This window comes from Atractosteus spatula, chromosome 5 (genome assembly GCF_055471065.1).
Source record: "Atractosteus spatula isolate fAtrSpa1 chromosome 5, fAtrSpa1.hap1, whole genome shotgun sequence".
In the NCBI taxonomy this organism is placed as follows: Eukaryota; Metazoa; Chordata; class Actinopteri; order Semionotiformes; family Lepisosteidae; genus Atractosteus; species Atractosteus spatula.
Genome location: NC_142710.1, coordinates 61,999,495 through 62,013,793, shown reverse-complemented (window position 1 = coordinate 62,013,793; position 14,299 = coordinate 61,999,495). Strand labels below are relative to the sequence as shown.

At 37.7% G+C, this 14,299-nt stretch overlaps 1 protein-coding gene across 2 annotated transcripts in view; it reads left to right on the top strand.

The window, feature by feature from the left end:
• vgll4b (vestigial-like family member 4b) overlaps positions 1–14,299 on the top strand; it is a 48,618-nt gene that overhangs the window by 27,316 nt on the left and 7,003 nt on the right. For both annotated transcript variants that reach the window (XM_088915633.1, XM_088915632.1), the window contains one exon: positions 7,492–7,678. In XM_088915633.1, the coding sequence (XP_088771759.1) occupies positions 7,492–7,678 (187 nt within the window). The remainder of the gene's footprint in view (positions 1–7,491; positions 7,679–14,299) is intronic.

Genomic DNA, 14,299 nt, shown 5'->3' with positions numbered 1-14,299 from the left:
TTGGATCCGTTTCTCCAATTTACAGTTGCAAAGAAAGGCCAATCGTAGACGATGGCAACGAACCAAGCTGTAAGTTTATTCTCACTTGTGGAGGAGAAGTTATGTTGCAACATGTGATTCCCCACTTTGCCATTAAGGTGCAATGTTTTACAAGGCAATTCCAAAGAATATTGAATATATAGAGAACCTGCTTTGCAATGTTTCCTGCATTTGAACTGTAAATTTACAGTAAGAAAGAAGAAAAGGTTTTAGATTAAGACACTTTCCAGAACTTTCCAGTGATCCTTACTACATGGCTAACTTAGGCACACCACTCTCAAAGACTTTCTTCTCTTTGAAATTCCTTAGTAAGCATGCTCGGGGCTTAAAGTGTTTTGAACTCAGTAGGTGCTTCTGCTGCAATCAGTCAAACCAAAGAAAGTATTTGTAAGAACCCCTGAAGTGTGGCAAATCTTAAATATCGGCAATCTTTGGTCATAAATTCTTGAATTGTTGTCATACATCCTTTATTATCTCATGAGATTACCTTTGATTGTACTGTTTTTAACTTCCATGGGTCTTTCTTAATTGTCTGATGGATATTTGTAGTTTCTCTCTGTACATTAATTCCAATATGAATCTAGAATTAAGACTTCATATTCAAACCTTCACTGCTGTTTTTGTTTAGCTAAATGTGCTATGAAAAGTATTATACTGCTTAGTGCTAATTTAGTATACTTATTTGCTGGAGGCATTATATTAGTTGTGTAATCCTCCACGTATTACAGAGGTATTAGGTTATATAATAAAACGTTTTTCTTTTTTAAGAGGCAGAATTCTGTTGAGAAACACTTCACTGTAATGCCTAAATGGCAAAGTGGGGTTTACAATTGTCCTGTGTAGTAGTCATCAAATCTCAGGTGAGGCACTGCTGTAATCCCCTTGAAGTACTTCAGTCCGATTCAGCAAAGAAGCCCAGCCGTATAAATGGGCAGAAATGAACACTTCAGACTGTTGCAAAAGTAAAACGTGAAAGTTGAAATAGAGGGATTCAGCAATGTTTTCAAAAACGTTAGTGTAAAATAGGTTGGGATGTTAAAAACTACTGTATTGGTTTCATTGGGGTATCCCTTATGTAATGTATTGAATTTTCAGGTGAGTGAAGAATGTTAAGTTTATAGTGTTTTATAGATGCAAAGACTCAGTCTTATGCTGTAATGCTCCACTTTCAGAAAGACTTGCTTGGGAGTATGTGTTGTCACTTGTTCCTTTTTATGTCCATTAAACAAGGATTGAGGATTTAAAAATATATGGTTTAAAAATAGTGATTCCTTGTCTAGATTTGAAGTCATTTGTCATTATTGCACTGTTTTTTTCTCTCCTTAACATTGTTTTCCAGTATAAACAGCTGAACCACAAACATATGTGACAAATGTTTAAAGTTTTACATACTGTATCATTGCCTTCCTCGCTTGCATGTGCTGTTTCCAGTGAACACACATTGGACTTTAGTACAGCTGTCTATGTGCTGTAAACAGATTTTTTTTTTCATTTGTGAAGAATGAATCGGTCCTTTCATGTGCCACACAGCTCACAACTTGTGGAATAGGGTCTATTATTGTTGTGCGTCTTATCAAGTACAGTAGGTAGAAATTGGCACTGCAGCTACATACTGTCTGTGGTACCGTTCTGAGTTCCATTTACACAGCCTTATTGTGCAATTACACAAGCATTGCCGTAATAAGCAATACTGAATTGCTTTTCATTTCCGAGCGTTTTGTTTTGATGGGAATACAAATTTCATAATGCTTGAATGGGGCTGACTCACTGTAATCAGAATTTTCAAGTCATTTTTGTGATTTCCGTCATGTGTGCCAGAGTTCTGTTTCCTGTGTAGAGTGTGTAGTATAAACAGTGGCTAATGGTTCAAACAATAGTCCAAAATCAGATCAGTCTCCCCTCAACCCTGTGTCAGGAAGCCCCTCCCATTCTTCGTTTAAAACATATTTGTCCATAGCTTCTACTTTTCCTCTGGTTTGTATTTCACTGTTGATTCTGAGAAAGTCCAATCAGCTGACGTTGTCTTTATGGTGGTTCAGCTTTATTACACCCTGAAACAAAATCTAGACACTTGTGAAGTATGTTTTTGGCATAATTTATAAGCTGTCTTGGAAAGCTCAGAGTTGAGCAAATACTTGCTTACGCCCATATTTTGAAGTTTTGCACAGAGTTGTTACTAAAGTCCTATGGAAGCGTTTTGGACTCTTGTGTGCAGACAACACTTTGTGTTTATCTGGCATAAATGCAGAGACTGATAGTCTGATACCATAGGCTATGAGGATATTAAGCTGCTTCTGTAACAGGACAGTCTTCCTCAATGCAGAAGACATTGTAGTATGCAAAGAATGGAGAAGGAGGAGAGAGAAAAATAGTAAGAGCTAAACTTGCATGTGGCCTACTTTTTTATAAAAACATTGGAGGTGAGTCATCTTAAAACGCATGCACTATTTCTGAGTTACCTGAAGATCTTTCTTGGTCTGTAACTTTCCACATCTTTGGCATGAAGGAGTGTGTATTTGTGCCCAGTTCTCCATGTTTGCTTTTAGAGAATTCAACAGGCAGCTTTTCACTGTCTGAGCTGTGGCTATTTTGTTGACCAGATATAAAAAAGATGGATGTTTATAAAGGAGAGTTCTGTTTTGCAATAACTGAAAGAAACATTCGATTTTCTAAGTTTTAATATTTTTTATTTATGCAGGGAAAACTTTTCCTTTATCGTCTGTTCTAAACTAGTGTGCTAAAGGTTTATATTTTTGATGAAGCAAGAAAAGTATTTTAATAATACTCTTTATTAAAATAAATCCACGTGACTTTAAGTGTTACAAGAGGTACTACTGCTTTCCAGGGATTGTTTTCAAGTACTAACCTGGTATTACATGTAAGGATTTATTATTTAACTGCCTGCATAATAGATCTCGGGTCCAGTTAACGAACAGGCTGCTAGCTGGAATGTTTCCCCCAGCCATTCCACTGTTTAATCACATGGCTTAGTGACAGGGGATAGAAATGTACAATCAGAGCCACCATTCAAGACAGTAGCACAGCGAATGTGTGTCCTATTTTTAATTTAACAATGTCAGATTTGGACCACAGTTTTGCAGTCAATTTCAAGCTGTTTGGAGTTGTTAACTTCCGACTTAGGTTTGTTTTATGCTGATTTCTTAATTTTGGTTTCCTCAACCAGTGTCTTTCCTTCTGAGTTGCTTTCTAGTGAAAACGCCATCAACATCTAGGGTTAGTTTTCACAGCTGCAAGGGCACTGACGACAAAGACAGTTGCTAGACTCAGTCATCTTATTACTATTATTTGGTTCATATAATATTATTATTATTATTATTATGCATCTGGGCAGTCTGAAAAGTAAAAGTACCTGTGAAACAGCAAGCCTACAGTTTTCACATGGTGAGTCCAGAGCCCTACGTGTGACACCACACTGCCACCACAATAGAATTGTTTCATATGAGGCTGAACACATTCAACGAATCCATGTGAGAAACAATCACCAGCTTCTCGAAATGTTTCCAGCCTCACTTCACCCTGTGAACATTTGTGTTTCAGATTTTTGCCTTACATCTTATGTGAATCTGTTCCTGAGCCAGACCATGTTAGTGTTGTGGAGCAATCTGGTCATGTTCTGGTTTATTGTAAATGTCACATCAGTGCATACCTTTTTAGTTAGCTATATATAATCATGATGGCAATATGACCTGTGTTTTGAGAAAGTACAGAAAAAGCTTTTCTACTCTTCTTCGTATCTACGAACTCTTTATGTTCTTCTGATGCTGTCGTCTCCGTGGGAACAGGAGAGGTTGCTTCCTGATGGCTCTTTGTTTAGATCCTTCTTTTTAGATCCCATCAAGGGAACTCGCAGAACTCCCGAGCCCATGAAGCCTTGGATTCTCCCAGAAAATGCCTGTTCTTCCCTCATGACATGACTTGAGTTTATTTTCCCACTTTACTACCTTTTGGAGGGCTAGGTATGAAAAGAGGTTCATCGAGTCCCCAGACAAAACTAACAACATGGCATAGTGAAGGCTGGAGCTGTAGACTTTTCATACACACTGCTGTGCACTTTATATGACAACTTTCTTCTTCATGACTCGTGACTTTGAACAGCATAAGCAAGATGGGACTTTTATTTGTTGTGTTTAAGTAAATGCAGTAGGACATTTTGTAGCCATAAGGTGTATTAGGCCTTTTATAAGTACCATTCTGTATCAGACTTCAGTGTGCTTATGTAATAAACTAGTTTTAAATTTAAAAAAGTCAGTGCCTAAAGCTGTCTCCCTTTTTGTATTCATTATCCAGTGCCATTCATTGACAGTCATTGGCCTAAAAAGGAGAGAAGCTTGATTAATTGCTTTCAAGAGATAACTTGTTTAGAGTGAAGAGTGCACATGAGCCTAAGGCTGGGCTGTCGGCGCCTGACTGGAGCGAATTTGGGTCGGCAGCTTTTTTTTTCCTCCAGCCTCCTCGGGCCTTGTATGACATCTGGTGTGCATTGCTGCTGCTGGCTTTCAACCCGCCTGCGATGGCATCCCTGCAAGCAATTGCATTCTGTGGTTGGCTTAAATTCAATCGCACAGAGCCAGCAGATAGAATGCTGACACTGACACTTTTCTTGCTGAACGCGGCCAAAAAGTTGCTTTGAGCTGAAAGGTGAAAACCTCAAAGTAATATTGCATTGCCGTTTTGTTCAGTCTTGCTTGTGTTGTGATTTGAGGGGATCATTCTCTCTGGATGTTAAGGGTAAAACCCAAACACTTGTGAAACGTGTTAATGTGCAGCTGGTCATGAGTGTTTTGTCTTTGTATTCATCTGAAGTACAAAAATCTCTCAAGTTTAACTTTGGGAACTCGGAAAAGACTTCCCACTTGTGAGCCTTTATGATTTGTGTTCACTTTTCACTGATTTGTTACTTCCAACACTGTAATTGTTTTCTCATTGAATTTTCCAGTTGTTTTCCTACCTTTTTTAAAAGCAGCACTTTTGTGTCACATTGCATCCGTAACCTGAACTGCCTGCTGAAATTAGTGTAGCACCTTTACTATAAAGCTGTGAAAGAAAAAAAATGATCATATAGCCCTGAAACACGATCTCATCCTGAGTTTACTTTTTGAAGTAGCAAGAGAGAGCCTTGCTTTGATCATTTTCACTTAATGACTGCCTTTGATTAGATCAAACATTTTAATGCGCCTTTCTTGACAGATAATGATCTTTATGGCTCAGGACCTTTTCTTCAACAAAAGTTACTGTACTATAATGCTCTGTCTCAGCACAAACGCTGTTTGGCAAGATATGCCCCCAGCCCCTGCCCCCATTCATAGAGCTTAGTGCAATGCATCTTCAACCTAATCATCCGGCTGAAATCTAGATGCAGAGATTTGTATTGCGGCACGTCTCTTGTGCATAGGCTACATTTCAGTTTCATTTACAGACTAGGCAAGAAAAAAACAAACCTGGGTAATATTTGAATAATTTGATAGTCAAAACTCATGTGGCTCATGCTCCATTTTTAGGTTAGTGGTGCCCTTGATGTGCTGAATGTGATACAAAAAACATTTTTTATGCATATGTGGGAGGAAGGGTGAGTGCAAGTTTCCCTTTATCCTCTTGTTCTTATAGCTTGGTAGTAGAGCTGAAAGCTAAAGACCTGATTTGTATGCAGTTACATTGTAACTTTGTATAAATTAGCTTTATTTTAGTACTAGTTTTTTTTGAGTACTTTGTGAAACCAGTATTGGGATTATCTCAATGTGTAAACTCGTTTTTACAGTGGCTGTATGTTTTTCAGTGCAGTCTATAGGCTGTTCCCTTCTTATTCAGATTAGCAAGTGCATTAAGTGTATTTGAACACTTTATCCTTTAACTGCTTGCAGATAAGCTGTTGCATATCGTAGATTCTACTTTTCTCAAGCAGACATGTCAGTTAAGTAATGCGCTGCAGGAGCTGTGACACGAAGTATTTGCAGAAATGTAGTTGTATTATCAGAGCTTTTTCTTGCCAGGCCAATGATGTCATTCCCGTTGCCATGGAGCGCGGTCAGACTGCAAGAGACAAGCCAGTCGGGAAAATGGGCCGTTTGTTTAGAAGATAGAGCTGTGGTTTTTCCCTTGTGTTGAAAATTGAAATGGGTTGATGGGGGGCAAACAATGATTTCTATTACTATTCTTACAGTCATTAAAATCCAGTAGAAGCCCAGAAAATATTAATTGGGAGTTAATATCTTTGGAAAGGTTTTGCAGAGGAGAGTTACCTGTGGATTGTATGGGAGTTAATTTTCTAAGGAAGGAAATGTACCTAAAAGGCTACTACCTTTGTGTTGATTTGAGAGTGAACAGTTTTGCCGTAGTCTAATTTTGCAAAGGAATTTCATGGCAAAGAATGTGACTTGAAAAGCGCCTGATCTAAAAAGATAATACATTACAATAAAAAATTACTTTCAACAGAAAGAATGATTTTTTTCTGGTTATAGAGGGTCTTTAAAGGACAAAATATACATAGCACTGCTAAACACTGTAAAGCTGTGATCTCACCTGTTTTAGTGCAACCCTCTGTTAGTAGGAAGGTCCGTTTGTCATTGCTATTTGAAATTGAGCTGTTATCCTACTCATCTTATTGTACAGTCCACTGTGAGCTACAGTACCTACGTTTTTCAGTTGTATCTAGAAAACACTGTTTTTTTGCTTAACTTTTCACAAACAGATCCTTCAGTATTTTGGCAGACTTGTTCTTGTCAAGTTCCAGATATACTGAAAATATATATGTGCTCCCAACTGACAATTATGCTTTTCTTGTGTACACGATGCTATATTCAGCAAAGAGACTGTACTGTAGTTTGAAAGTACACAGTTGTACACAGTGTTTTAATTAAAAACACCCAGGCATCGTAAAGACTTGGTAGTGTTTTGTATTGTACAGCAAGACGCAAAAGCAATGACCATATGATTCATACATTGCTGCATTTAATACTATGCTTTTGAATATATTCTATGGTAATTTGACATTTTAGTTATGCAGCTATGTGTTGCCATTTATAAATCTTTTGATTTTGTTGTCAAATTGTTTTTAAACATAAATTAAAGCTCCTTATCCTAGAATGTCTGTATTTTATATGATTTTAAGACCACATTTTATTGCACTTAATAGTGCTTTGATCCCTTTAGGCTCTGTGAATATATACATTTTATTAAATCGTTCTTAGATGGTTTTCCAGTAATGTTTTTTTTTAAACCAGTTTATATTGGTAGGTGGTAGTCCTGGTGTTTTTAAACATTTAAATGTTGCCTGGGTTGGATCTGAGTATCTTGGTATCTGAGTTTTCTGTCTTGTGAAACACTTAAGTTAACATGCACACTGAAGTCTTAGTTCACAGTTTTTTTTAAGTTTCATTACATGGTGTCTTATTAATAATGTTTACTAAGATGCATTGTTTTGCTTCTGATTTGCAGGTGACGCTGCTTTAAGAGCAGAGCCCAGAATGCAGTCCATGCCTATGTCTTCTGTCTCCAATCATAGGACAGGGCCTCCACCCATCAGCCCAAATAAGAGGAAATTCAGTGGGGACCAAGTAGAGGATGAACTTGACTGTGACAATGAGCACGTGGCCAAAATGAGCCGATTATTTGCTGCACAGCTGTAAGTCAATTATTCCTGTTTTTTGTAATTTTCTTATTCTTCACAGTTTTTACTTTGGCTGTAGTAATGTCATAATATCAATCAGACTACTCTTGGCCTCACAATGAGAGTGAATATTCAATTCAATGGTCAATTAGATGTGCAGGATAAAAAGCACAGCACTTTGCATTCATATTTGTATATAACATCCATTTACAAAGCTTGATGGAGCTGAATTGTACTACTCCTGATGGATTTATTTCTCTTATCTCGTGGATGAGCAGGGTAAACATAGCAGATGCAGAAACCCTGTCTGTTTCTTTGAGGTTATAGAAAGGCCATATCAAATTGAAAAAGGTTTTTCCTGCACAATTCTCGGGCTTTGGAATACTGCAGCGGTTGGCATGGAGCTGAGGTCTGAAGATTCCTTGCATTCCTGGACGGTGATTGGAGCATATAGTCTGTTTGTGGTGCTTGGCCATGCCTTCATGGTAGCTGCTCAAGAGGCCCTTTGGATTCCTGAGATTCCTGCCTGTTTCGAAGGCAATGTGTTCAGTCATAAGACTACAGACACAGCTATTTATTGTTAAATAACTCACTGAGGTGTTAGTCAGAGCACCCAGTCTGTAGTTCATGGCCTTGGAATTTGTGTAACAAATTAGGATCCAAGTGCTGGAGGAAACCAAACAATCAAGGTGCTTCGGCTTGAAGAAAGAATTGATCCCTTTTGTTAAACACAGTGAGGACATTTTTATTTAGCTGGCAAATGCAAATCACTGTCTTATGCCATCCCTTTAACTATTTGAAACATGTTTTCAGGGCCAAATAAACATGTTTTGATCACAGTGGAAGTAAAGTGTTGTGGTGAAGTTGCATTGAAATGGAAATTTGGGATGACTGTGTGATCTATTCATTTGCTTTGTGCTGCTTGACTCCTTTAATACTGGGTTTGTCATTGACTGGAAATCAGTGAATTTAATGCAACACGAAAAACTGAGTTTTGTGACGCTTCAGAGACTAACTACTGTAAATGCTCAGTTACTACTGATTTTAAAACTTTGAGACTTGGATCTTTTCATTTAAATAAGGTCATAGAATTTAAAATATACTGCGACTGAAGACATTTGTTCTTCAAATTGGTACTCCACAGCTTAGTTACCACTGACATGTAAAAGCACCAAACAGAATTTTTATGTAGCACATTATTCCACCCACTAAATTAATGATCTTTGCACTGTGGTTTCAACTACTCCTACAGCCTGTCCTTGTCTACAGAAAGGCCTTTTTCAGTTTTAAAAGAAAGTGCTCTTCTGTTCACATCAAGGTTAATTTTTAACTATGTGATTTGAATTTAATTGCAGAGGAAGAGAAAAGTGGCTGTTGGTGGCATTTTCAAGCTGGGATGAGGATATTTTATGAGTATTGTAATGCCTACAGTGGTAGTAGAAAGAGTGTTTCTAGATCTTGAAAAGTGTGGCATGTACTGAGTGTTAGGAGGCAGTGATACTAAAATGTCAGGAATTCACCAAATTTTTAATTGGTCATATCTGGACTTACATTATCCAAATATATATATAGAAAACATCTGGACACTGCAGTGTGTAGTCGTATTGGTCAGCAGGTGATAAGCCTTAACGAAGTACAGGATGAGTTTCATTTAAAAAAAATATCTTCATTTTCTTAACTTTACACCACTTTGTACACAAAGCCTTTTTTTTTACTGGATGTGAATATTTGAATATTCTAAATCAAACTAAAGACTGAATATGTACACTCCAAAAAATGTACCTTTTGTGAAATATCTGGCTTACATTTCTTAAAGGTTTGTCCAGGGGAGTCTGAACTTCAGAGACAAGTCGAGTTCTCCCCATTGTTGGTTGTTTTTGTGAAGTGCTGATACCTAACACTTCCTAGCCCAGCAGTCATGGAGGAGGTGTCGGGTTTCTGTTATGGTTTGCTGGCTACGAAGGGCAGGCTAGGGCATTGTGGGAGGAAAATTACTCCTTTCCTGCCAATCTTTTTTGCTCCAGGACACACTTTATACTTAAAATGTTGAAATTAGATTCTCTCTTCTGTGTTAAACAATACTTTCTTGGAGAAAAGCAGCTTTTTGAAAACAAAATGGAGCTATTGGACGTTGTGGGTTTCAAACATCCTGTTTGCAAAGTTCCACTTTAAAAGATCAGTGCAGCTCACTGCACATAGCCGTGAAATTATTGTAGGATGCGTTTCCCCCCCCCCATTTCATTTGAGTCACTGTTAAAAAGAAACACAATGTGTATCATATGAAGATTAAGTGTGTACCAGTATACATGTACATTTACACCAGCATACATTTGAACATTTATAATTTTTCATCTGCAAGTAGCCGCTATTTATGGATTAAAAAAAAACAGGGCTTTTTTTGTTTTGTTTTTTGTGCTAAAAAATATTCAGCGGACAGGGTAAAGCAACACACGGGCTCCTGCTAACCTGTGTTGTGTAGGTTTCTTGTCAGGCTGAAGCCATTTTCTCATTTTCACAGTTCAGCTGAAAACAAAGGCCTCCTTATCCTGTCAGCTAGCAGTGCTCAGAAGGGCTGACATCAGCCTTTCCCCCATCAGGCGCCTCTGCTGCCATAAGAGTCAGTGCTGGGAGCTGGGAACTGCCAGAACAACCCTTTCTCATGGTTTTCGCCCTGCCAAACAGCACATGTAGCTTAGGAAAAGCCAAGGTAGCTAGAGCTGATGAAATCATCTAATTCACTGTTATTTTAACTTGTACCTCGCTTTGTAGCGCTCGCAGAATCAGAAGGCTGTACTTTGAACAAACCTTTGATAATCTGTAGTGTTTGTTTTTTTCCTTGGCCGGTGTATGAAATTGAAATCCCTACCTTCAAGTACCAATCTTAGTATTTTTGCTGTAACTTCTCCAAGGACGACTTCTCCTTTATAGTGCAATAGGTTTTTCAGTGATGTAGCTCTTATAGTGCGATCATTTCCTTAACTTAACCTGACCTGTGCTTTGTTTGCTAACTTGTTTAAGACTTTTTTTAACTAAAAATTAATCCTAGTTTTCTTATTTTCATATTTAACTACAGAACTCTCATGGATTTGTACAGCAGTTTGAAAAAATTATGAAGAATCAACATCTTCACGTTCTTAAATCCCTAACTGAATTATTTTGCCTTTAATATTTTTTATTTTCACTTTTTCCCATTTGTACATCTGTTATGCAACTGGATGTACAGCTTACTAGCCTCCTTTAAGTTATCATTGCTTTATTTGCATAATAATTAACCTAAAAATATAAGGATGTTTATAGAATATGCCATACAACCTACTTCTTCAATTGTTAGTTCGGTAACTAAGTGAATCTAAAGTTTTATTCCAGTTGCTTCTGATTCAGTTGTGCTGCCTTTTTCTCACTACTGGATCTAAAGTAGTATCTCCTTAGGATATAGTATCTTTCAATGAGTTCTCCTTTTTTTTGACTGAAGACATTTAGTTCATTTAACCCACCTGTATATGATTTTAATCTGAGACCAAGAAGAAGTTCTGTTGCTCTTCAAACTTTTTATAGCTATAATACCCTTTTTGTGGTATGGTGACAAAACCTAAATATTGCAAATTAGGCTAGGTCTTACTTAAGCTTTGTAAAGGGTGGTTTTTCCATTTTAATCCCTCACTTTGTGCTATATACTCAAGTATTGTTTGCTTTTTTATGGTTTCCTTGCATTGTCTTGATGAGGACATAGAAGAATCTGTACCCAGAGCCCTTCCATGTGTAGCTTCCTGCTGTTAAGAATCAACCGTATGATAAGTATAACATATGTTCCCTTTTCCTTTATGTGTGCTTTTTAATTGTTTTCTAGCTCTGCAAGGTTTTCAACCTACCTTGGCATAGAAAAATGTCTTTTGAAAGTCCTTTCTTTGTTTCCAGTAGAGTATATTTAGTCAAGTGACTTTGGTAAATTAAGAAAAGAGACCAGCTGCAGTCTGGGTGCGAAGCTCTCTCTTATCTGGAGCTGAATACCTTATTCCATAACCTGAATTCCACAAACCTCTGACTTGTACGTATCCTAACCTGTAAGCACGTTCCATGATATTTTAGATTATACCTTTAAAATCTTGGGTGTGTAACTTAATGGAATGTAGTGTTTGTTTTAGACTGTATGCAAACACATTTGCCAAGAACTCTCACCTCTTTCCTATTTTTTTGTTTGCAAATAAGTTTATTCAAATTGAGTTTAATGGAACTTTCGTGTATATATTTCAAATATTTTGCATGCAAACATAGTATACCACTGACTTCTACATAGTTTTTTCTTACGGGTTTGATGTTCTGTTCATTCTATTTTCAAGTTTTAAATCATTCTTATGATAAAAGCAATATAATGCATTTATTACAACTGATCATATGGACAAACTGTTTCATCAAGCCATGCAGGGCACCACAGGGGTTTGGTATACTGTTGTAGTGTTGCAGGTGTTGCAATAACAATGGGCCAAAAAATGGTGTTGAGCATATATCAAGATTGTGAGAGATGCCCTTCATGGTGGAATTGCAGAGAGTCGCTGTATCCTGTGGTCTATTCCATTTTTTTATTTGTCCCAGATCTTTCCTGTATCTTTCCAAAGCAAACCTCCAAGGAGGTAAAAGAAGAAAAAATAAATGTTAAAGCTTTTTTAAGGATAAGCATTTAAACTGCTCCTTAATACGTTATGTTGTTGTCGGAGATAAAGGGGACTCAATTCATGTAATTCATTAACTTAAGGAGTGTTGGGGACAGAATATCAGGTCATCTCCGAGGTCATTATTGAATTCACTTTTAACTGACTCAGGGAGACAGCTGCTTTTCACCAGGATCTTTACAAACTTAGACCATATCTTGTTTACAGAGGGATGGGTAATTGAAATAAAACCAATTGTGTTAAAAAGAAAAATGCTGACCTAGAGGTTTTGAATATTTAATTTCAAGCCTACTGTACAGGAAGCCCTAGACTTTGGGCTACATTTAACTTCATTGATCGGGACTTCTGTGGTTCCTAGACCAGTGTGAGAGAACGCAATTGCACACCTCAGGCTAACTGCTAAGATCAAGGCAAACCATTGAATACTTGGTCCATGTTTCACCTTTGCAAAGGTGAGCATCGTGCTTGCAGCTTTGGGGATATTCTAAATATAGCCCTTTACTGGCGACTGATAGGAAGAGTATGTGCTTAAATAAGGTAGTAGAAACTGCTTTGTCATGTGGTCCATGTGGGCTTATCATGATTTTATAATAGACTAATATTATATCCATTCAAAAAAACTAATTGCAGCCTGCACATAACTAGGAACTTTGTAAAAGGAACATTCTTACGTTTGTGAACATCTTTACATTACGTAGTGTGCTGTCCCGTTGTACTAAGTTTTATATTTTTGGGAATAGAATGGGTCGTCTTGAAATCAAAGTTAAATTTGTGCGCTGTGCAAGATATGGTAGTAGGCCAATGCTTTTAATTCAGCAGAACAACACAAAGGGTAAGCAGGAGACTTTTATTTTGGAAGGGTGCCCAGCCTTTTTTTTCCTCCAGAAGACAACATGCCAAGTTTCAGAGGCCCAAGGCTTTCTTGTGGGAGGACGCTGGGCCGTCTTCATGCTTTTTTGGCAATGATTAAAGTTAGGTTAGTACCAAAAAAACTTCCATTTTTTTCCCTTATCCTTTTTTTGTGGAAACAGATGGCCGTCTCATATTTTCATCTGAATTTAATTTGAACCGTAAGGTAACGCTTTCCTATAGAGGTAGAGGCAATTATTGGCTGTAGATAGTAGTCCATATCCACAATACCCCCCCCCACACACTCCCATTTCCCCTCCGATATTTCTGCTCCTTTGGAGCTGGCGAGAGGAGCTGAGGAGAGGAACAAATTACTGCTGTCCTTTAACCCCTTCTGACTAATCATTTGTCGCATTCATTATTTACAGGACATATCAGGTGCGTTCTGAGTTGGCCTGCCCCACAAGTTTTGATCGGTGATCTGAAGGAAATATCTTGGAATCTTCCATTTTTCTTGCCTGGCTTGATCTGGAGCATTTGTTACTTCCCTGTTGCTTCTGGGTGTGAAAGGAGTTGAATTAATTAATACATGCCCTTCTTTTTGTTGTAGTAAAAAAAAAAACACTTGTGTACTTCCTTTTATTTGTATGAAATGAAGTACACAAGTTTGACGGGGAAAGAAATGAGGGAAAAAAAGTTCTTGAAATTCAGAGACGTATTTGAATTGTTTTCTTGCTAGCAGGTTTGTCAAACTTGATGGGATTTACAATCTGTACATTCATTCATGAGCGTGGCAGCTCTCACATCGGTATCATGAGAGTGAGCAAACTCCTGACTACCCGAGTTATAAAAAAGACTTTACAGGTATGGGCTCTGACCTATCGGGCACGGAGTCTAGAAGTAAAATCATATTAGTATTGTAGCAAAATATGCAGCGAAAGGAAACAGTATCACGTTACACCCACTAAAGCTACCAGGCGAACATGAGAATGCTAGTTCCATGGAGCTGTTGGAAGTACACAACTATTATAAAATAAGATGAGCACTGGAGCCAGATATAAACAGTTGCTGTAGATCAGTATCTTTTTACTGAATGCAGGTCTAGGAGATTGAAGCCATG